We start from the raw sequence: 24,657 nt of genomic DNA, 5'->3' as shown, positions 1-24,657 counted from the left end.
AAGATTATAAGTTGCTCTGGATAAGAGTGTCTACTAAAAGCATCTCTTACCTCCACAGGGCCAGGGGGTTGGGGTCGGCCCGGGGTTGGGGAGGCCTCTGGGGCCCGTGGTCACCCAGGGCGCTGGGGATGGGGGCCCTCCTCTTTCGCCTGGACTTGCTGGTGTGGTTGACCTGGAGGTGCATGGCCATGAGCTCGGCCGAGGAGGTGCGGAAGGGACAGAACAGGCACTGGTTGAGGGTATCCCCTGATCCTCCACCTCCTCCTGGTACTCCATCCTCCTCCAGACCTCCGAGCCCAGGGGAGGGGCGGCGGGAGAGGTCCAGGGGCTGGGACAACAACCCTCCTTCCTGGGAACCCCGAGGAGCTGACCCCCCTCCCTTCCGCTCCCTCCCATTAGCTGGCACCATACGGCTGGTGGTGAGCGGTTTTCGGCGGGACACTTTGGGCGCCTTTGGCGGGGTTGGGGTGGGGGTGGACGTTGGTGACTCCCCCGTCCACCCTCCCTCCATCCCTCCCTGGTACAAAGCCCCCATCACTCCGGACAGATACCGGTACTGGCTCTCCAGATCTGCCTCTCTCAGTCCCGCCATGGCCTTCGCGTGTTCCCTGTCTCTCTGCTCAGGGAGTCCCAGGATCCAGGGCTGGTGCTGATTGTGCCTGGAGGAAGGCGTCTCCGCCGGGCCTCTGGTGGCCGAGCTGTGGTTGAGGCTCTGGGGCCGGCGCTGCTTGGCCATCCCCTCCCTCCCCTCCCCCTGTGGAGCTCCCCCTCTGCCCAGGGAGGCGATGGTGAGGCCTGGGGAGGAGGCGGTGGATGAAGCGGCTCCCATGGTGTTCCTCTGTTCTCTGTGGTGCCTCTGGAGGTGGTACTTTAGAGAGCCTGACTGGGTGCCAGCGTAGTCACAGTGGGGACATTTATACGGTCTCTCCCCTGAAAGAGATACAAAAACAAGTTGTGGTTATCAGGGCAATGGTACAATGGAGGAATGTCAGTAGATGGGTAGTAACGTTTGTATAATTATAATTCTGCTCAAAAACCCACATTTAGAAAAGACCACTGAACTAAAGATGGAGCAGCCCATCTGGCATTTGCCCAAACTTCACTATGTCTGTTTCTTTCCACAGAGAAAGGAAAAACAACAGCGGACGTTGAAGCCCAGATCTCTGCTTTAGGGCACTATTTTTGGCTGCCGTTAAAAGGTGACACTAGTGTCAAATGCACGTTAGTTTGCAATTTCGTCATGTAAAAACTGATGCACTGGCATTTTCCAGCCCTAACGCCAGGTTTGACAATTTACCTGTCTTATGTCAGCACTCTTGCTCTCAGATGGGAGGAAATATTTTAGGCGTGTCCTTAAACACATGATCCAAAGTGCTAATTTCAGGCAGGGTTGGTAGAGATATTTTAAGCCCAACCAAAAGCTGGTTCTAGTGGTAACACAGTTGGTTATGTCCTGAATCTCGACAGCAGACAAACAGCCTATCGAGCTTTTGACTTTTGTTTTACCTTTATTTAACTAGGCAAGTCAGTTAAGAACAACATCTTATTTACAATGACTGCTTAAGAACAGTGGGATAACTGCCTTGTTCAGGGGCAGAACAGCAGATTTTTACATTGTCAGCTCAGGGATTTGATCTAGCAACCTTTCAGTTACTGGCCCAACACTTTAACCACTAGCCTACCTTCATCCCCCTTGGAACACTCCACAGAGCTGGGCTTTACGGAAAAGTGGCCAGAAAAAAGACCACTTAAAGACAAAAATAATCAAACACGTTTGGTGTTCGCCAAAAGGCATGTGGTAGACTCCCAAACATATGAAAGGTACTCTGGTCAGATGAGAATACAATTTAGAATTTTTGGCAATCAAGGAAAACGCTATGTCTGGCGCAAACCCAACACCTCTCATCACCCAGAGACGCCATCCCCACAGTGAAGCATGGTGGTGGCAGCATCATGCTGTGGGGATGTTTTTCATTGACAGGGACTGGGAAACTGGTCAGAATTGAAGGAACGATGGATGACGCTAAATACAGGGAAATTCTTAAGGGAATTCTGTTTCAGTCTTCCAGAGATTTGAGACTGGGACGGAGGTTCCCCTTCCAGCATGACAATGACCTGAAGCATACTACTAAAGCAACACTCGAGTGGTTTAAGGGGAAACATTTAAATGTCTTGGAATGGCCTCATTCTGGGCTTTGGGGTGGCCGGCAGCCTAGTGGTTAGAGTGTTGGACTAATAAACTGAAAGGTTGCAAGATTGAATCCTCGAGCTGACAAGGTCAAAATCTGTCTTTCTGCCCCTGAACAAGGCAGTTAACCCACTGTTCCTAGGCCGTCATTGAAAATAAGAATTTGTTCTTAACTGACTTGCCTAGTTGAATAAATAGAAAAATCCAATTGAGATTCTGTGGTATGACTTAAAGATTGCTGTACACCAGCAAAGCCCATCCAACTTGAAGGAGCTGGAGCAGTTTTACCTTGAAGAATGGGCAAAAATCCCAGTGGCTAGATGTGCCAAGTTTATAGAGACTTGCAGCTGTAATTTCTGCAAAAGGTGGCTCTACAATGTTTTGACTTTGGGGGGGTGAACAGTTATGCACGCTCAAGTTTTCAGTTTTTTGTATTATTTCTTGTTTGTTTCACAAGGAAAAATATTTTGCATCTTTAAAGTGGTAGGCATGTTGTGTAAATCAAATTATATATTGAAAATATATATCCACATTGAAGCCATGCAAATACTTAGAACAATGTGGACTGCAAACAGATTCAAAATAACATATTTAGCAAAGACGGGATAGGTCTACATTTTGCAATTTTGTCTGTAAGCTGTTTAACTAACTATAATGGACTAACATTGGAATTAGAGTTGATTCCAAGTCAATATGTAAAAGACCGTAAATACACAACTTGAAGCAACCACATATTCAGCCATGGAGCACTTTCTGATCGGCAAGGCCTCGACACACCCACAACTTGTTTTCTCATGAAAAGCACAACCGTTTCGCGGCAACACCAGCATCTGCGCCGATAATTGTGCTTTGTGAAAATAAAAAATATATTTCTTACACACCCCCGAACCTATAGAGCTACCGCCCAGCGCTTCGATTGACCATTGTATTAGGTTCATTAAAATAGTACCAATAGAGTACATGAGAGGAGACTATATGGATATTAAAGTATTAAATGAGGTTGTAGTTACACATTTCAAACAACAGATGGAGGTACTCCATCATAATCTAGAACTCTGACTGGCTTCAATTGTACTTAACTAGGTAAGTCAGTTTTGAACAAATTCTTATTTACAATGACGGCCTACCCCGGCGACACTGGGACAATTTTGCGCGCCCTGCTCTATCGGACTCCTGATCACAGCCAGATGTGATGCAGCCTGGATTCAACCCATGGACTGCAGTGACACCTCTTACACTGAGATGCAGTGTCTTAGACCGCTGCACCACTCGGGAGCCCCTACTAGAGTGACAAGGAGGACGTTCCATGTAATAATACCCCATCAGACTCAAATGGAAGTGTTGAAAGTAAATACTGCTAGTGGCAGTTTACTGAAGTATAATTATTTACCAAATGAATTTGAACAGACAGAGCAGAGGATTGTGTCTAAGAATCAGCAACTTTAATAGTAGGAATTTAATGAATGGTGTATGCAGTTAATTAGATGTTAAGTCCCCAATATAGGGTTAGGGTTAGTTAAGGTTAGTTGAAGTTTAGTGTGCTAGAGTAGATTGTATTGTTAGTTATTATTTATCTGAAATCCAAAAGGATGTCTAGCCCCTTACTTCTAAGCCATTTTGAGATCTCATTGAACAGGTGGAAGCGATATGGCGACATTTCCACACAGCCAATCAGAAAGTGAGATAAAGTTATTACCATAACGCTTATACTGTATCTTATCCAATCATCTCAGATCTACAGGAGTGCCTAGGCCCTTGGTTGGATAGATACGCATAAGCGTCCTAGGCCCTAGAGTGTAGGGTTTAGGGACTAGGGGTTGATTTGAGATCCAGCCATTGTTAGGTGAGTTGGGGGGGGGGGGGGGGGGGCTAGCGGCAGGCTCACCTGTGTGAACTCTCAGATGCACTTTAAGGTGATGGGAAGAGCGGAAAGCTTTACTGCAATAGGGGCAGTCTTTCACCCCCGTGCCTCGCACACGCTCCCTAGAGCTCACCGAAGAGCCTGACGAAGAGCCAGACAGACCATTCTCTCCTGGAGAGAGAGAGAGGGAGGGAGAGGATGGGGGGAGGGCGGGGAAGGGGGAGAGAGAGAGTGAGAGGACGGAACAGAGAAAGAGAGAGAGAGAGAGAAAGAGCAAGAGAAGAAGGGAGGGGGAAAGAGAGAGCAAGAGAGGGAAGAATGGAGGATAGATTGGGAGAGAGAGAGGAAGAAAAAGGGAGGGAGAGGAAGGGAGGGAGAATAAGAAAGACGGATCAGAGATTTGACAATGGAAGAAATTTAGCGAGTGATATTGAGAGCTAATTGAGTTGCTAGCATCTACACTCACCCACTCTTTCTACAAGATCTTTATTTGAGTCCTATTTTTCTCTAATGAAAATGTAAAACAAACGGAAGACATATTGGAGACGTTTTGTTGGGGTGAAGTCATGTCACCGTACCTTGGAACTGTGACATCACTGAGTGGAACCCTCCGACGACTGCTAGTTGATGCTGATGCTGAGATCCACTTTGAAGTTTGGACTCCTGTCTTCTTTCAGTACTACTTCCTCTCCCTCCTCCTCGTCCTTCCGCACCCCGGCTCCCCCCTCCATCCTCCTCTCCTCCCCCGGCGTGGCGCGGAGGGTGACCGTGGCTCTTCTGGGGCCGCTGGACGTGGACGCGGGCGTGCGCCACCACCTGCTGCAGGCTCCGGAACAGCTTCCCACAGTCGGGGCACTCCCATGGGGCTCCGGAGGATGGGGGCTCCTCCCGGGGATCCAGACCTCCAAGGTAGGCCCTGACCTGCTCAGATTCCCCCACCACAGTGCTCCTGGATGGGGCTCGGTGCTGCTGCTGCTGGGCCTGTTGAGCTGCTACCAGGCTACGAGCTACAAACTGCCACATGGCTATCTGGTCTCCTCCATCTGTTGTCTCTCTTCCTCCTCCTCCTCTTCCTCCTCCCCCGTTACCGTTCCCCATCTCCGCAACCTGAGCCACTGCCTGGAGTCGTTCCATGCAGCTGGCGCCGCCGTCGCTAGGCAACCCCAGGTAGCCTAAGATGGCAGATTTACTAGAGACTCCGGCGCCGTCCCGGTCGCCCCTTCCTCGCCCGCCTCTCCCCCCTCCACCACCACCACCTCCGCCCCCACCACGAGCCAGCAGGAGGCTGGAGTAGAGAGCGTTGAGGCCCTGGTTGGTGACTGAGCCTTTGGGCCCTCCTTGTTCAGCCCCGGCGCCAGGGGCCACCTGCCCCACCAGACCAGCCTTCAGGCCCAGCTTGTTGAGGTGCACCTGTAACAAAGTTTAAAAGTCACAACACATCTTCAATAGTTTGACACCTGCTATTACAGAATATGCTGACACACACACACACATACACACTAGGTCACACACCTTCATGTGGTTCTTGAGGAACCAGGGCTCCTTGAAGCCACGCCCGCACACCTGACACTTGTGGTCCAGAGAGTCCTTGTGCTTCCTCATGTGGCCCTTCAGGAACCAGGACTGGGTAAAGCGCTGGCCGCATGTCTCACAGCAAAAGGCAGGCAGAGGGGATACCCCTGGGGCCGGGGCTGTGGTTGGGGTGATAGTGGGGGTTGGCAGGGGGGCGTCTGGAATGGGGGTGGCGATGATGGTAGTGGTGGTTACAATAGGAGGGTGTCTGGGGGTGTAGGGGGGCAGGGTGGGGAGTTCCACAGGTGGGGAGAGGGACAGGGAGGACAGGGAGGGGTGGCAGTCCTGGAGGTGTGCGGCGAGGCGCTCTTCCTGGCTGGCCGAGAAGGGACACAGGGTGCACTTGTATGGGTTGTGGAGGATCCGGACGTGGCGAGACAGCTCAGAGGCTGTGCGGAATTTACCTTTGCAGGCATGGCAGCGAAACGCGGGCGCTGCGACAGCGGTAGCTTTTTCCAAGATGATGGGACCCACACCACCCAGGCCGCAGGAGGAGTAGGGGGAAGTGAGAGAGAGAGAGAGGGGCACCTCCTCGGTCAGCAGAGGGGTCAGCTGTGTGCAGTCATCCATCAGGAACTGCTGGAGGGTCTGGTGATCTATCTGCAGAGCCTCCTCTAGGGCTTCACCGTCCCTGTCCTCCCCTCTAAGGCCCTGCGTGAGAGATCCAGACAGCGGGGGGCTCTGGCGGGGGCTGTAGTGGTTCTGCCCGACATCCTTGTGGTTCTGGTGGGTCTTGAGATGTGGCTTGGACCCCGTCCCAATGATGCTACCGGACGCGGTACCGGTCCGGTACAGAGCTGAGGCGCGGCGGTCCCTGTCTAGACTATGAGCGCGGGCGTGCAGCGACAGGATACTCTGAAAGCGGAACTTCTTCCCACACACCAAGCAGGGGAACTTGAGCCCAGCCACACCCCCAGAAACACCCACCATTCCAGGAATCGATCCTGACAGACTCCCCCCGTCCTTATGGAAGAGCTGGAGGTCCAGCTCATCACTACAGGTAGCACCCTGCTGCCCGGAGGACAGAGCCAGCTCCAGGGCCCCGAACCCTGAGAGAGGGGCTGACGATGTCGGAGTGGATGGAGGAGAGCTCTCCAGAGAGGGGCTACACACCTCCCGAAGACCCCCCGGGAAGAGAGCAATGGCTGGGGTGGGGGACAGAGGGCCTGACAACCTCTCTTCATCCTCCTCTTCTTCATTGTGGTGATTGAGGGGGAAGGGGGAGAGGGGGGAGTAGGGGGTGGTGTCTGGGGTGTCGGAGGTCGGGGTGTGGGACAGGGCTGTGGGACTGAGGGGGACAGGCAGGTCGAGGAGGCTGTGTAAAGGGGAGAGTTGGGAGCAAGAGTGAAGGGAGGCCAGGGGACTGTGGTCCAGTGATGGTAGTGTAGGGGGTGACTGGGGCGGCTCACAGGACAGAGCCAATACACACTCAGGAGGAGAATCCATTCTCTGAGAGAGAGAGAGAGAGAGAGAGAGAGAGAGAGAGAGAGAGAGAGAGAGAGAGAGAGAGAGAGAGAGAGAGATGATCAGGTGATGACATGGCAGTATCAGATTGAGAGAGAGAAAAATGTCAAATTGTCATTAAAGATCAACAAGGAAAGGACTTGATTTGTATGATTTTAAATCTTCAGAAAGAAAGTACAGGAGAGGGTATCAGAGTGGCAGTCCTTAACACTATCTATATCTGGATATTTAAATGACATGATGCAAGGCAATGACGAACAGTTTGTTCTCATACTGCTTCATTGTTGGAGAGTATGGAGAGAGAATGAATGACATTTTATTTTCGTGTTAAATTGCTAGTTGGCAACCCATCCCTTTTGGGATTCATTTACACAGAAACCAACTTTACAATAATTCACTGTGATGATTCAGTGATAATTCTTCCGGTGTTCTGTACAGAACTCACCAGTAGTATGTGTGATGCTATGCCATGCTTCAGTGTCTTGGCAGAGGGGGCCTCCTTTAGTGCTCTGAGAAACACACACAGTCAATATGTTATCACATATGTTGAAAAAATATGTTAAAACACACATATTAAACATTATAACTCCTCCTGCTGCATATTCCATTATACCGAAAAATAACATAATGTTCATCCATGTGGTGTGTGTGTGTGTGTGTGTGTGTGTGTGTGTGTGTGTGTGTGTGTGTGTGTGTGTGTGTGTGTGTGTGTGTGTGTGTGTGCGCGTACATGCGTCAGTCTGTCTATCTCTCTTTTTTACAGGTGTGTGTGTGCTTAAATGTGTAACAGTTGGTCACCTGTTTGATGTTAACTTAACCATATGTTTGATGTCTGTGTATATGAATGGGGGTGTGTGTGTGTTTTCATTTCACGGCGTGTGTGTGTGAGCTAAGCGCACCACAGGACACGGACTGTCCCAAACAGGATGGGCGCGAGATGTGTTGACTTCCCCACACACCCTTCCTCTGTACTCATACAGTAGCAGCTTAACCTTTAAAAGTCTAAGCCTACTTTAACTAACATATGGAATTGTTTTAGGATGGTCATACCAATGATCATTTAGCAATTTGATTTAGAATTTTTGGACCCCTGTAAGTATTAAAACATATATTTTAATTTGAAACGTTATTTGATAAAATATTGAGTTTGACATTTACTACTATAGAAATGCACTGATGGCATAAATGGCAAAACAGACAGTCAAAAATAAATCATAAGGAATAAGGTTTTGAAGTGTATTTCCTATATCTAGGAGATAAAATAAAGCTCAGGAAATATTTTTGTTTTTTGGACACACATTCAACCCCTTTTTTCGGGGGATGGGCACAAAACGACCTCCATACTTCCATAATAAAAATAAAAACGGTACCGGTTACATTCAGACGAGTCCCGTGACACTGTGGGGGTCGTATAGAGAACACCATTGTGTTCGTGAGAGTCTCTTTCCATAGAGTGATCGTAAAACATTTAAATGTGTTAACCCTCGCAAGGCTGCCGGCCTCGCAAGGCTGCCGGTCCCTAGCCACGTCTAGGCTGGTGTGTTTACGGACATATTCAATCAATCCCTATCCCAGTCTGCTGTCCCCACATGCTTCAAGAGGGCCACCATTTTTCCTGTACCCAAGAAAGCTAAGGTAACTGAATTAAATGACTATCGCCCATTAGCACTCACTTCTGTCATCATGAAGTGCTTTGAGAGACTTGTCAAGGATCATATCACCTCCACCCCACCTGTTACCCTAGACCCACTTCAATTTGCATACTGCCCCAAAAGGTACACAGACGATACAATCGCCATCATACTGCACACTGCCCTATCCCATCTGAACAAGAGGAATACCTATGTAGAATGCTGTTCATTGACTACAGCTCAGCATTCAACAACATAGTACCCTCCAAACTCATCATTAAGCTTGAGATCCTGGGAGATCCTGTGCAACTGGGTCCTGGACTTCCTGACGGGCTGCCCCCAGGTGGTGAGGGTAGGTAACAACATCTCCACTCCGCTGATCCTCAACACTGGGTCCCACAAGGGTGCGTTCTGAGCCCTCTCCTGTACTCCCTGTTCACCCACGACTGCGTGGCCATACACGCCTCCAACTCAATCATCAAGTTTTCAGATGACACAACAGTGGTAGGCTTGATTACCAACAACGACAAGACGGCCTACAGGGAGGAGGTGAGGGCCCTCGGAGTGTGGTGTCAGGAAAATAACCTCTCACTTAATGTCAGCAAAACGAAAGAGATGATCGTGGACTCCAGGAAACAGCAAAGGGAGCACCCCCCATCCACATTGACGGGACAGCAGTGAAGAAGGTGTAAAGTTTTAAGTTCCTCAGTTTACATATCACCGACAAACTGAAATGGTCACGCATACAGACAGTGTGGTGAAGAAGGCGCAACAGTGGCTCTTCAACCTCAGGAATCTGAAAAAATGTGGCTTGTCACCGAAAACCCTCACTAACTTTTACAGATGCACAATTGAGAGCATCCTGTCGGGCTGTATCACCGCCTGATACGGCAACTGCACCGCCCACAACCGCAAGGCTCTCCAGAGGGTGGTGCGGTCTGCACAACACATCACCAGGGGCAAACTACCTGCCCTAGAGCATCCGATGTCACAGGAAGGCAAAAAGAACATCAAGGACAATAACCACCCGAGCCACTGCCTGTTCACCCCGCTTCCATCCAGTAGGCGAGGTCAGTACAGGTGCATCAAAACTGGGACAGAGAGATTGAAAAACAGCTTCTATCTCAAGGCCATCAGATTGTTAAACAGCCACCACTAGCACAGAGAGGCGGCTGCCTACCTACAGACTTTATATCATTGGCCACTTTATTAAATGGAACACTAGTCACTTTAATAATGCCACTTGAAGAATGTTTACATATCTCGCATTACTCATCTCATGTATATACTGTATACTGTATCCTTCACTATCTATTCTTTACTATCTATTGTATCTCAGCTGCTCTGTCACTGCTCATCCATATATTTTATACTTATATATTCTTATCCCATTCCTTTACTAGATTGTGTGTATTAGGATTTGTTGTGGAATTGTTAGATATTACCTGTTAGATACTGCTGCACTGTCGGATCTAGAAGCATAAGCATTTGTCCACCTTCAACCAGAGATGTGGAAGGCCGACAAAGACGGATGCGGTGGATTAAGATGCAGCCCACGCAAAAAAATTGACTGGTTTTTAATTTTTATTATGTTACTTAGATTGACGCACAGGTATTATTCAGTAATGAACACACACTCACACAGACACACACACACACACACATCTGAGCCTACAGAATCACAACCAACCACACACACAAATCTGAACACATACAACCACACAAATAACACAACCCACTGCATTTGAATGTTTACAAGAACAGACACCAATTATATGTCAGACATGTTTTCACCCGCAACTTTAGTAACGGATCAGAGAAGAAGCACTTGAAACACACGGTCGTATACAAGGTCATCACCATTATGGCTAAACAGTCTGTGTGTGTGTACGCTCTGTACGTCTGTGTGTTCATATATACTGTGTGAGTGTGTGTGTGTCAGCGGGCCAAGACCACAAAAAGCCAGTTGACATTTTAGCTCCGCCATAACAAACAGGGATATCACACCGTATCAATCATACTCTCTCTCTCTTCCTTCTCCCCCTTCTGTTCCCTCTCTCCTTCTTAATCCACCATTGTTGTTCCTTATTTTCCCCGTCTCTCTTTCTTTCTTTCTCCGTTTCCCTCCCTCATTGTGATTCCATTCTCCTCCCATCCCCCTCTCTTTCTCTCTCATTCTCTCTCTCGCTCCCTCCTCCTTCTATTATTCACTAATTTTCTTTCATTCTCTCACTCCCTCTGTCTTTCTGTCCTGCGGCGGAGCCAGTTGGCATGGTGCCAGGGAATGCTGATATCAGCTGGTAGATTGGGGCCTGCCAAAATGGCGAGGAGAGAAAGAAGGGAAGAGGTAGACAGTGAAAGAGAGAGATAGAGAGAGAGGAGGGAGTTAGAAGAGAAAGAGAGACAGAGAAAGATAATGAACCATAACTGAATTAAAAGATCAGATGGTGATTTGATGGCGATGTGATTTGTCCTTTTCAAATATGAAAAAAGAGTCATGTAGATAGTGAACTGGGGTTTTGTTGTAGGTGGCTATGCATTGTGGTGGTGTGGAGATAGATGGCGGACGGTGTGTCTGTGTGTGTGTTCGTATGGTCTGATGTGATGGCATTATCATATGAATGTCTGTTGAATTGTTCTGTTGAGGAATGAGGAATGTGTGCTTGATCGGATTGCAGATTATCCCAATGGAACCGTAATAACGCATACACTAACTGACTGATTACAAGAGTTGTGAAAGCTTAAAATTATACTCATGTTTTCCCTAGTATCAGGCAGACGCACACAATACAGCACAATATTTAAATCACTACTGTGAATGAACTCATTTTATTGTACAGCTTGACAAGTGTTTGGGCCATATACAGTACATGTATGCAAATATCAAAGATGTAATGTGCTCATATCACTACGACTGTGTAGGTACAGCGTGTTAACAACTCAGTATGTGTATTTGAAAGACTATATCTCAGTGCAGAAAGAATGTACAAATGTAACTATGTATAAAGTACACCTACTCATTCAAATGTTTCTCTTGAACCCTTGAATGAGTAGGTGTGTCCAAACTTTTGACTGGTACTGTATTTGTGGTTGTGAGCTGGACACCGCTCAGGCAAGTTCGTACATGGCCGTTACGATTCTTCATATGAGGGTGTGGATTCTAATGTATTTATAATATTGTCTAGAGGCTCATCATGTTTACTGAAGGCAGCTGAGAATCAGGATTTCTATGGATAGATGTTTGATAAAGGGGTTGTATGAGACTTCTGCATCTAGTTTCTTAATGGCCTTTGGGTACACGTTATAGTCAAAGTATGTCGGTGCGCGTGTGTGATAGAGTGTGTGTGTGTGTGCTGTATTGCATAAAGGCCCATGTGGAAGACTTTTGAGGGCCTGTATTCTTAAGTGGGTACGTTTTTGTACCTGCATTTGTAAGTGTGCGGGTGTCATTAAAGCTTACATGTGTCTTAGAATGAAGAGTTTGTGTGTGTGTACTGTAAGTACGTGTGTGAGGGACGATGTTTTTAAGGGTGTGTGTGATCGATCCTGTGTCTAAGTGTGTGTTAGTGTGAAAGAGTGTCTGTCTGAGGGCGTATGTGTTTAAGTGTGTATGTGTTAGTGAAAGTGTGTGTGTATGTATGTGTGTTCTCTCTGTGTGGTACAGTAACTCAGAGCCTGATGTGTTTTTTATCGCCGTGGTCACGCGGAAAAACTTCCCCACAGACGGGATTCATTTCCTGTATTTCACCTTTCCCTGAACCCCCTCTCTCCTTTTTACTCCCTCCCTCTAACTATCTGTATCGGACTCTTTCATTACCCTCCCTCCTTCTTTGTGATGGGGGGATATCTGACTTCTCTGACTCAGTCTTCTGATTCTTGCCCCTTGGCCTCCTCTTCACCTCCTCTTCTACTCCTCTTCACCTCCTCCCCTCTTCTCACTCGGTCTTTCCCCTTCCACTGGGTGGTGATCAGCAGGACACAACGTAGAAAAAGTTTTTTCAACCGAAAAAAGCTAACATTTATGTCTACTGGACAGGACCCTGTTCTTGCCTCTTCTCCTTTTCCTCTTTATAGTTGTCATCCAGATGAAGGGAAGTATGCAAAGGGACATACGATTATGCAGAAGTAACATGTAGACTGAGTATGAACTGGAAGTGTAATGCTGTAAGCAGATGTTAGTGTGCATTAAAAACCTCAGATTCCTTAGCAGACATTCCATAGATGAGTCTCTCACTCAAGACTTCAAATGTGCAGATCACATCTCCATCAAGACATAACGCTTCATAAAACTATAGCAATTAGGCCAATCTAACCTCAAAAGTGTCCTTGTAACTTTTATGTGTTACAAGTGTTACATCTTCTGTAACATGAATGTGTGTGTCTTTCAGCTGAATCAACTGGTAGCTTGAGCCCCACTGGCCTGCTAGACCAGACAGATTCCATTACATCATGAATATTGACACTGTCTGGGAGACTGGGTGGTCAAGCAGCAAGCTGGCCTCTAGCTTATAGTAAGTTTATTTGTATTTATTTAACCTTTATTTAACAAGGCAAGTCAGTTAAGAACAAATTCTTATTTACAATGACGGCCTAACCCAGCCAAACCCTAACCCGGACAACTCTGGGCTAATTGTGCGCTGCCCTATGGGACTCCCAATCACGGCCGGTTGTGATACAGCCTGGAATCGAACCTGGTCTGTAGTGATGCCTCTAGCACTGAGATGCAGTGCCTTAAGACGCCTGTGCCACTCGGGAGCCCCTTGTAATTAATGTCCCCTATAACAGGGGAACATACACTGACTTAAAGATTGGATCCCAAAGGGTACCCTATTCCCTATTGCCACATAGGGTGCCATTTGGTACGCAAGCATATATTTCGCTCACCACACTTAGTCATCAGTTATGTGGTGCGTAGAGGCTACAGTTAAGATTAACTTAATTACAGTGTAATTACTAGTTACTTTCTCTCTCGGATGTGTTATCTCAGAACTTATGAAATTCTAACTCTAAGAGGTCTACTTGCACCATTACGGTTTCTTAGTATGCTACAAAAACATTTACAAGGTTTGAGAGCTGAAAATGTTGATGGAATATGCTACTCTAAACTTGGTGAAGGGCTAAGAATTATTGCTTGTAAGTGTTTTAAATGTCACTAAGGAAGCCAAGCAGGTGTTTGTCTATCTATCCCACAGACCCTTCATGACCCAATTAAATCAGTCACTTGATTGGGTCGCTCCAAGAGATAGATAGATAGAGAGATAGAGAGAGAGAGAGAGAGAGAGAGAGAGAGAGAGAGAGAGAGAGAGAGAGAGAGAGAGAGAGAGAGAGAGAGAGAGAGAGAGAGAGAGAGAGAGAGAGAGAGAGAGAGAGAGAGAGAGAGAGAGAGAGAGAGAGAGAGAGAGAGAGAGCATCTAGATGTTGCACCCCTAAAGTGCTGTTCTGAGGAGATGCACTGCATTAAATACATGCTCCGGGAACTCTGACGACTACTAAGTATCCTTTAAACCTCTCGCTTTGGGTTGGATGTGTCAAATGTGTAGTTCATACATGCATAATCTATGAGCAGAATTACAGTCTTCTCTCAATTAGTCACGAAATCCCTAGTTTGAAAGTGACAGTTTTTCTGGAAGCTGTCCCTCTATTTTTCCCCATATGGGCCAGACCTCTAGCAATTCAAGTTCTAGCCAATCAGCTTCAGCCCCTTGCCATTTGACTGATTGCTAGCACATACAGCAGAACGAGAGAGTAATGACATGGTGCACATATCTGCACATATCCCAGCTAGCAATGAGGAATCGGCCCTCTTCCGGGGGGCTGGAACTGATTGAATTGGGCCGGAATCGGGTGTTGGGCTCGGCCCGGAATCAAAATGAATGACTGCTCAGAATTGGCCCAAGTACATCGGGCCGTTTCCGTCTACCGGAATTCAGCCGACTTTGCCGGCATTTTACCAGAATCCCCCCAGAAGCAGCCCGATGCAAATATAAATAAATGTATAAAAAATTACCCGATTTAGTAATTTTAAATATTACTATTTTACATTTTATACATACAAATTATACCCATCCACCGAAAAAACATTTTGTGTCAGAGGAAACACCATACACCTGGTGAAGGTGTCAGCGTGCATGTGCCTGGCTCACCACAGGAGTCACTATAGCGCATGTGACAAGGATATCCCGGCCGGCCAAACCCTCCCCTAACTCGGACGACTCTGTGCCAATTGTGAGTCGCCTCATGGGTCTCCCGGTCGCGGCCGGCATGGGTCTCGAACCAGCATCTGTAGCAACGCAGTTTGCACTGCGATGCAGTGTCTTAGACTGCTGCGCAACTCACAAAGTTTTTAATGCTTATTAATTGACTTGTACAAAGTATCAAAATACTAAAATACTACACAGGACTCTTAAAGAATTTTGTTTAAATGTTAATTGTATTTTTTGATCATGGAAACAATGAGAAAATATGGAAAAATAAATAATGAAATGTTAATTATATAAAGCAGCCCGTGTAATCATCTGCCAGAGAGTAGCCCCAATCGGCCCGCGCCCAAAGTAATGCATTTGGGCCAGATAACTCACACCGGAATCGGCCCGAGCCCCAAGTAATATATACATTTGGGCCTGATAACTCTCACCGGAATCGGCCGGAGCCCCATGTAATACATTTGGGCCAGATAACTCACACCGGAATCGGCCTGAGCTCAATCTCCGCATCCTAGCCATAAGTAATACTGCCGAAGGCGGCCCAGACTCGGCCACATTACGTCGGCAGAGTCTGACTCTCAGCCGGAATCGGCCCAGATCCACTGTGCTAGCTAGCTGGGATGTAACGTAGTACAATATTTTCAGGTACCACTTTTGGCTCTGGAGTTACTTTCAGAACTACTGGCTGAAATGTATACAAACGTTCTGCAGAATCTCTTTAATGTATGCTTCAAGACGGTAAAAAGTCACCTTCCCATTGAATCCATTCCCCAATATTCTATCTAGATTTATAACAGCATCTAAAGATGACACTCGTTCCCTCAAACTGAAACTTCTCCAAAAAGTATAGAAATGTGAAAGGATAAAATACATTTTAGGTTGCAGAAGCATGTTTATAAATTCATCTACATAGTTTGATTGAGGGGGAAATCAAAAACTACAAGCTGAAAATGTCAAAATGGACAGGAAGGGAATGGGTTACAGTAGCCTGTTAGTCTACCTTATATCACAATACAATAGTTTCAGTGTGGAATACAACTATTGTAGGTAGGGTGAAAACGGGACATTGTTCTGTGGCTGTGGGATTTGAAACGGCTGCGACCGGAGTGTCTTGTGCTACTCCGGTCACCGCAGATGACACGTCTGCCTCTTATCTGGAGAGGAATTTCCTCCTCGCCCTGTATGATGATGTGCGTCAATAACGTGCAACCATTTTCAGTCGTTCTTTCCCCCTGCCTTCTCTCTCGCGGCCATCTCAATTAAAAAGCCACAATAATGAAATAAATAACTATCAATAAACAATGCGCGGGTGCACAGCCTAAATACGTAATGTCCCCCCCCCCCCCCAAAAAAAAAACGCGTCCCGTTCGCAGCTGGTCTCCAGACATTAAGCTTGTAAAATATGATTTTAAAATCCTCTTGAACATAGTAACGAGATTGTTTTAAATCTCAAAACCGTTGAGGAGTCACGGTCGTTGTCTATTCTCTGTTTGTCATGTAGCCTAACTATCTCTCCCCCATGCTTCATCCATTTTGTTCCTACATTTTCTATAACAAAAGATTGAAAGGGAGGAGATATAAGACATGAGTGTTGCGACGAGGGATCGGGGGACGAGAAAAGTGCCATCATGGATTTCATCTTGAATTTCGCTGCCAATCTCCCCCCTCCATCACCCTAAAACTAAATCAGACCTTCTCACATTTTGTCTAGCTCACGTACGGCAGGCTACAGAAAATAATCGCCTATCTTATATCAACTTGCGTTTTCAGAATGTGATACAATGTTGCACGCAACACACTTGCTACTTTCTTGCGAAATAACTAGTCCGAAGAAGGTGAAGGGTAGCCAATAGCTACAGTGAAGCTCGTACTCATGAGAGGTGAGGCTAGAACAAGTTTACCGGTTGTAATAGTATAGCCTACGAATCGTCCAAGTAAATATAGTAGTAGGCTAGTGGGAGGACGATATTTAAAAAAAACCGTTTGGTAGAGTTGGATAGGTGTAGCCTAGCCTGCACACATAGATGCTACCTACATTTGGTTAAACTGGTCATTTTAAAAATGTGCCGTACGCAATGTGTCTCCAACAAAATAATAAACCTGTCTTAATGTCTCTGAATGGAATGTACTCGCGTTGCAGCTTTGTAAATCACACTGGAACATGTAGTTAACCAAAAAATATGTCCGCGAAGATCAAAGGATCTCGAGCGTTAAGACGCGAATCAAATATATGCTGCTTGATCCTGATATGCAATTTATTTTTGGCAAAACTGCGTTTTTATGTTTTAATGTGAACCAAACTCGATGCGCATGCATGGTTGAATGCAATTGCCATTTAGAGTACGATTTCAATAGGCCTACTTAGAGCAATACATCAAATATAGAACTTAATCAAAGTTGTACAATTTATAGGCTTTAATAGGCTACACTTGTGCGTTCACTTTAAGTGGACTTTTAGTGCACTTCAAACATAATAAAGTAATTTACAGTGTAGGCGAACATGTTATCCGGCATTGCAAGTAGGACATTTTAGGCCCCAAGTTATAGCTCAAACTATTCCATCATGATATACCGTAGCTTGTAGGGCTATCGCATGCACAGTCGGCCACGCGCGCATATACAACACCGGCCTCATACATGACACAGTAAAGTGCCGAAGTGCAGCAACATACATGCAGCACACACACCACGCCACACAGAGTACAACACGCCAATCACTCTCAACAATCCACCCACTATACTAACGCATGGAAACTGCAAGGTGTAAACAAAATGCTAAGATAAAAATGGACGTAATACGCTTCAATCACAGCAACTAACGTTATAGAATGATTACCCGAATGCCCCCCCCCCCCAAAAAAAAAGTCGTCGCCACATATTTGTTGTTCATGAAGACAACAACATTCGCGATAAATACAACAATTTTTGAGAGGTTTTACTATAGTGCTACACAAACCGCAGCTCCATACCACCCTATATAAAAGTGCACATGTAAACGTGTGGATAGTATATATTGTAAATTAACTAGATATTTATAATGAAAGTAAGACTCTATGTACTTACGGGAAAGGCGGCGGGCGGATTAATGACACGACACGTCATGATTACGTTTCACTTGAATTAAATACATTACGAGTTGGGGGAAAAAATGGAAATCAGGGTTGTTGTATACAAGCATACGCCGTTTCCCCCCTCCCTTAGCTCACCCTCTTCTCCTCCCTTTCTCCCTCTCTCACATTTTTTCCAAAGATCCATTTATTGTGCAGTAGTGAGTGAGTGAGTGAGAGAATAAGATAGAGAAAGAGAGAGAGAGGGGAGCGATGAGAGAGGGAGGGAGAGTGATGTAGGTTGCAAATTTAATTATAATCTCACAGCACCATTTTAGAACATTGACACGCGGGCGACAGTTCAGCTGCAGCCCAAAATAACGACACATTATAGCACCACTATCAAGTGGTCTCTATTTCACAGCATATATATAAAAATAGCCTACATAAGTTTTGGGAAAAGTGTCTTATCGAAGTGCGTAAATGTTATAAAGTATGTGTTTGACGCGATGTATCCAAATGTTGTTTTGATAACCCACCCCGGAAGCGTGTGGTTTTAGAGTTACACAAGTTGAAAGAAGATTTGTATGGTTATCACTGTTTTATAACTGTTTTGGTTTACTCATTGTGTAAGTGACTAACAAGTGTCTTTCACTATGAATTGAAACAAAACTTTCCCACCCAAAAGTATGGCTATTACTAGTTTTCATCATCATTCCAATCGGAAGTTTTACGTTAAACTCGGAATTTCTCTGAATCATGCTTCTATTCTAAATCACACCGAAGCCCAACACGTGGGTAAAAGCAACTTCACCCCACGTGGGCTCGCGCTCCTGGAGGCGCAGGTGCATTGCCTTTAACAGGCCACTCCATCACAATGCACCTCTCTAAGAGCATACCTGCACGGGGAGGCCGGTAGGCAGCGACTTCACCATCTGTCTGAGATGTTTTAGTATCATGCCTATCAATAAAAGCAGGTACTGGGGTAAGTTCTCTGCTACTATGTATAACAGTGTAATAATACCTATATTTAAAAGACAGGAGTCAAGAGGAAGTTCAATGGTGAGGTTGAACTTTATCCCTCATCACCCCCTAAGCACACACACACGCACGCACACACACACGTGCACACACACGCATTCACACACACACGTGTACACACACGCGCTCACACATGCACACACAGGAGTATTTTCATTCGTATTTCATTCACCTGATGTCCCCTTTAGGTCTAGTGGCCTGCTACTGTAAATAGCCTCCTGACCATGTCATTTCTCCTGCTCTTATCACACAGCCCTCTTATTTTCTCACAAACCTATAGAATAGAATAGAAGATAATGGAATAGGATAGAATATTATTACTTATGTGTTCCAAGAGGGAACTTCAGTATATACATGAATGAAACCTGCTCTTGATTGTAAAATATTATATAAAAATGATTGACATTTATATTTTGGTCATTTAGCAGACGCTCTATCTAGAGCTACATACAGTAAGTGTATTCAACTAAGGTGTAGGTAAAACAACCAGATATCACAGTCATCGCAATGATCTATAATAGTAATACAAGTTATACATTTATATATATTTACTAGAGACGGTGCAGCTGTCTATGATAATCTACTATCATCTTGCCATCTATTGTGTTTGACTGTGATTGGCATATGTGCAGTACACATGTATTTGTTGTATGAATGGACGTGACTGTGTGTGTAGGTGTGTGTGTGTGTGCAGTCACGGCATATGTGTGTCTGTATTGTGTCTGTGTGATTGTGTGTCTATTTTGTATAGTCCTACGTGGGTGTGTGCGTTCACGGCACACACCCACGTATGTGTACATGTTTGTGTCTGCCACAATAGCATCACCCACCCCTGATGCTTTGATTTTGTGTGTGTGTGTGTGTGTGTATGTGTGTGTGTGTGTGTGTGTGTGTGTGTTTGTGTGTGTGTGTGAGATACTTTGATTGTTTTCTCCGCTGCAGAAGAAACACACCAATTAATATGCAGAGAGTGACTGAGACAAGACAAACAAAAAAATACAGGCGGGGAAGAGAGAGCGAAAGAGTGAGAGAGAGAGAATGGATGGAGGGGTGATGAAATGAGAGATGAGGGAAAGAAGGTAGGAGGAGAGAAAGAGAGAGAGATGAAGTTAGATAAGGAATGAGGGGTGGAGGGGAGGTCTGGATGGAGAGAATGAAATCTGATAGATGCTGAAGTGAAAAACAAGAATAAAAAAAGAGAGAAAGGAGGGAGAGGGATGGAGGATCAATATGTACATATTTAGAGGGGAGATGGAAGGAAATCAATTGCTAGGTGGGGGGAATTGACGTGCAGTATGGAGGAAGGCAGGGGTGAGAAAGGAGAAAGAGAGAGGGAACAAGGGATGAGAGAAGGAGTGCAGAGGTGGAGTGATATATGTGGCTGTGGCTGCTGTCCTTTTGTTGCAGTGGAAGGGTATTGATACTGTAATACACCCCCCCCCCCCCCCCCCCATCACAATGCTGCCGTGACAACGGGCAGAGTGACGCCCACCGGCATAATGCAGCCAGCCACAATACTGAGGGCACTGAGGCATCACACACACTGGCAACATGGGACAGAGAGACAGAAGGAGAGAGAGGAGAAAGAGGGATAGAGAGAAAAAGGGAGGGAGAGAGGGTGGGAAATGGAGGTGAAGAAAATAAGAATCAGATAGAGAGAGGGAGAAAGGGAGAGATGGAGACGAAAGATGGAGGGAGGGGGAGAAGGAAGGGATTGATGGAGAGACAGAGATGGCGGAGAAAGAGAGATGGAGAGATATATGAGAGAGAAGTGGTGATGGAGAGGAGAGAAAGAATGGAGGTATAGTGAGAAGGGAAGATGTTTGATTATTGGGTTAATGTCTGGATTTGTGTACCATGAACAGGTTGTGTGTGTCTGTGTGCACGTGTGTATTACAGTATGCAGCATACAGGTTTAAAGTATAGTGCTTTTTCCTATCTCAGAGCATTTTTTGGGTCGTTGGCCAGTCAGACTGTTACTGGCAGTGATGTTTATCAATGCTGACATGTCTTTTAGCATATACCGTATCTCTCTGGGCCTGCGTCCCAAATAGCATCCTAATCCCTATATAGTGCACTATTTTTGACCAGATCTCTATGGGCCCTGGTAAAATATAGTGCACTACATAGGGAAAAGTGTGCCTTTTCAGATGCAACCCAAGTGTTGATGGCATAAATCATGCATGCTGGTTTAAAAACGGTTCTGTCTGTTGGCAGTCTATAAATCAGTTTAACCACAGGAGATGACCAACGTTTCTGTCTCTCTCTCTCTCTCTCTTTTTACCCACACCATCTTGTTCTCTCACTCACCCTGTATGATCTATAGCTCCCTGCCCCCCCTTTCCTCCCTCCCCCCACCTCTCTCCCCCCTACTCCCCACTCCCCTTCTTAATATGATGTAAAAAGCTAATCGCATGCAAATGTCTGTTGTCCCGGTAACCAGGCCTGAAAAATCCCTTTGATGTTGCACCCGGATCATTCTCTCCACGTTCTCTTTGTTCAACTAGATTCTCTCTGCTTTGTCAACATCCCCCCTTTACCCCTCTGCCCCTCTCTCTTCCCCTCAGTCTCTCTCTCTCTCTCTGCCTCACACTCTCTCCCTCTGCCCCTTTCTCACGTACTCTCTCTCTCCCTCTCTCACCCCCTTCTCCCCCCCGCTCATTTCTGCCTTGCAAAAAGAAAAACTTATCTAACTCTCTCTCTACTTTCTTTCTGCCTGCCTATACCTCTATACCACCCTGGTTCTTTGTGTCTTCCCCTGTTCTCTCTGGGTTTCTATAAGCCCCCTCTCTATTCTCCCGTCTCCCTCATTTCCTTCTCCCTCGTGTCTCCCCTCTCTGTGCCTCTCTGTCTGCCCCTCGCCCTCTCTCCTTTCCCATCATACCCCTCTACTGTCTTCTGTCGCTCTCCTCCTCTCCTCTGTCGCTCCCCCCCCCTTTCGCTCAGACGCTCAGCCCCTTCCTGTTTCGCTCCACTTTCTCTCTCTCTCCCCCCCCTTTCTCCGTGGAGTATTTCACTCCCTCTGCATAGTTGTCTAGTCAGGTTTTGTTGATGGATTTGGTGTTTAACTGCTGCTGGTCTAGAGGGATAAAGTCACAGTAAATACACTTGTAAAAACATTTCTGCATTTTGTGCATTGATTGTTCAAGTACACAAACTGGAAACAGATATTATTACAGTAGTAACTATATGTAACAATGTTTAGCTACACTGCAAATACACTGTGCCTGCCTATTTTACTAAAATGTTAATACTGTACATTGGTTTATGTCACTTTGAATGCAAAGTATGACCCCCATGACAACATCTTCTGATTCCAAGCAATACAGGTATTTGAGTTGAATGGTTTCATTCCAGTTTTAATATAATAACACAGGTACAAATGGTGTAAGTACAATTGAAGTCCAATACCTGTAACCACATAGCATGCAAACATTGAACCACAAACAGAACAAGCATTTCCTTAAAAAATGTAAACATAAGTATATTTTGGGTTTAAAACTGCATATGTAAGATATGAATATACATATGTAATATATGAAAAAACATATATTTACACTACCGTTCAAAAGTTTGGGGTCACTTAGAAATGTCCTTGTTTTTGAAAGAAAAGGCCATTTTTTGTCCATTAAAATAACATCAAATTGATCAGAAATACAGTGTAGACATTGTTAATGTTGGAATTGGCTACTGTAGCTGGAAAAATAAAAATAAAAAATGGAATATCTACATAGGCGTACAGAGGCCCATTATCAGCAACCATCACTACTGTGTTCCAATGGCACATTGTGTTAGCTAATCCAAGTAGATCATTTTAAAAGGCTAATTGATCATTAGAAAACCCTTTTGCAATTATGTTAGCACAGCTGAAAACTCTTGTTCTGATTAACGAGTAATAAAACTGGCCTTCTTCAGACTAGTTGAGTATCTGGAACATCAGCATTTGTGCGTTCGATTACAGGCTCAAAATGGCTAGAAACAAATAACATCAGTCCATTCTTGTTCTGAGAAATGAAGGCTATTCCATGCAAGAAATTGCCAAGAAACTGAAGATCTTGTACAACGCTGTGCACTACTCCAGTCACAGAACAGCGCAAACTGTCTCTAACCAGAATAGAAAGAGGAGTGGGAGGCCCGGTGCACAACTGAGCAAGAGGACAAGTACATTAGAGTGTCTAGTTTGAGAAACAGATGCCTCACAAGTCTTCAACAGGCAGCTTCATTAAATAGTTCCCTGCAAAACACCAGTCTCAACATCAACATTGAAGAGGCAACTCTGGGATGCTGGCCTTCTAGGCAGAGTTCCCCTGTCCAGTATATATGTTATTTTGCCCATCTTAATCTTTTCTTTTTATTGGCCAGTCCGAGATATGGCTTTTTTTTCCCAACTCTGCCTAGAAGGCCAGCATCCCGGAGTCGCCTCTTCACTGTTGACGTTGAGACTGGTGTTTTGCGGGTACTATTCAATGAAGCTGCCTGTTGAAGACTTGTTAGGCGTCTGTTTCTCAAACTAGACACTCTAATGTACTTGTCCTCTTGCTCAGTTGTGCACCGGGGCTTCCCACTCCTCTTTCTATTCTGGTTAGAGACAGCTTGCGCTGTTCTGTGAAGGGAGTAGTACACAGCGTTGTACGAGATCTTCAGTTTCTTGGCAATTTCTCACATGGAATAGCCTTTATGTCTCAGACCAAGAATAGACTGACGAGTTTCAGAAGAAATTACTTTTTTTCTGGCCATTTTGAGCCTGTAATCAAATGCACAAATGCTGATGATCCAGATACACAGCTAGTCTAAAGAAGGCCAGTTGTATTGCTTCTTTAATCAGAACAACAGTTTTCATCTGTGCTAACATAATTGCAAAAGGGTTTTCTAATGAACAATTAGCCTTTTAAAATTATCAACTTGGATTAGCTAACACAATGTGCCATTGGAACACAGCAGTGATGGTTGCTGATAATGGGCCTCTGTACGCCTATGCAGATCTCCCATTAAAAATCAGCCGTTTCCAGCTACAATAGTCATTTACAACATTGACAATGTCTACACTGTATTTCTGATCAATTTGATGTGATTTTAAATGGACAAAAAATTTGCTTTTCTTTCAAAAACAAGGACATTTGAAAGTGACCCCAAACTTCTGAACAGCCGTGTACCTCTCCCAATATAATGTAGTATATATTCTGTAGTACATACCTCTCCCAATATAATGTAGTATATATTCTGTAGTACATACCTCTCCCAATATAATGTAGTATATATTCTGTAGTACATACCTCTCCCAATATAATGTAGTATATATTCTGTAGTACATACCTCTCCCAATATAATGTAGTATATATTCTGTAGTACATACCTCTCCCAATATAATGTAGTATATATTCTGTAGTACATACCTCTCCCAATATAATGTAGTGTATATTCTGTAGTACATACCTCTCCCAATATAATGTAGTGTATATTCTGTAGTACATACCTCTCCCAATATAATGTAGTATATATTTTGTAGCACCGGGTTAGTAGTATGGTATGAGTACTGCATAACTCCCAGTTAAACAAATTACTGTAGATATCGATTCAATGGGTTCAATATCCTTTTAAATTTGGATATGGTGAGTTCCTATGAGACCCATGAAACCAGACAATGAGAGAG

General features: G+C 45.2%; 1 protein-coding gene across 7 annotated transcripts in view; it reads right to left on the bottom strand.

Moving 5' to 3' along the window:
• LOC129835674 (zinc finger protein 219-like) overlaps positions 1–24,657 on the bottom strand; it is a 69,659-nt gene that overhangs the window by 5,976 nt on the left and 39,026 nt on the right. For 5 of the 7 annotated variants that reach the window (XM_055901395.1, XM_055901393.1, XM_055901394.1 and 2 more), the window contains 5 exons: positions 7,531–7,594; positions 5,562–7,070; positions 4,628–5,459; positions 4,074–4,220; positions 51–930 (listed from right to left, as the gene is read on the bottom strand). In XM_055901395.1, the coding sequence (XP_055757370.1) occupies positions 51–930; positions 4,074–4,220; positions 4,628–5,459; positions 5,562–7,067 (3,365 nt within the window). In that variant the 5' untranslated portion in view covers positions 7,068–7,070; positions 7,531–7,594. Of the gene's footprint in view, positions 1–50; positions 931–4,073; positions 4,221–4,627; positions 5,460–5,561; positions 7,071–7,530; positions 7,595–17,982; positions 18,254–24,657 lie in introns of those variants that run through there. The other 2 variants (XM_055901397.1, XM_055901398.1) reach the window with 2 other exon arrangements.

The sequence above is a fragment of the Salvelinus fontinalis genome, chromosome 36 (genome assembly GCF_029448725.1).
Source record: "Salvelinus fontinalis isolate EN_2023a chromosome 36, ASM2944872v1, whole genome shotgun sequence".
NCBI lineage: Eukaryota > Metazoa > Chordata > Actinopteri > Salmoniformes > Salmonidae > Salvelinus > Salvelinus fontinalis.
The sequence above is the reverse complement of the archived record's forward strand: the minus strand, read 5'-3'. Positions and strand labels throughout refer to the sequence as shown.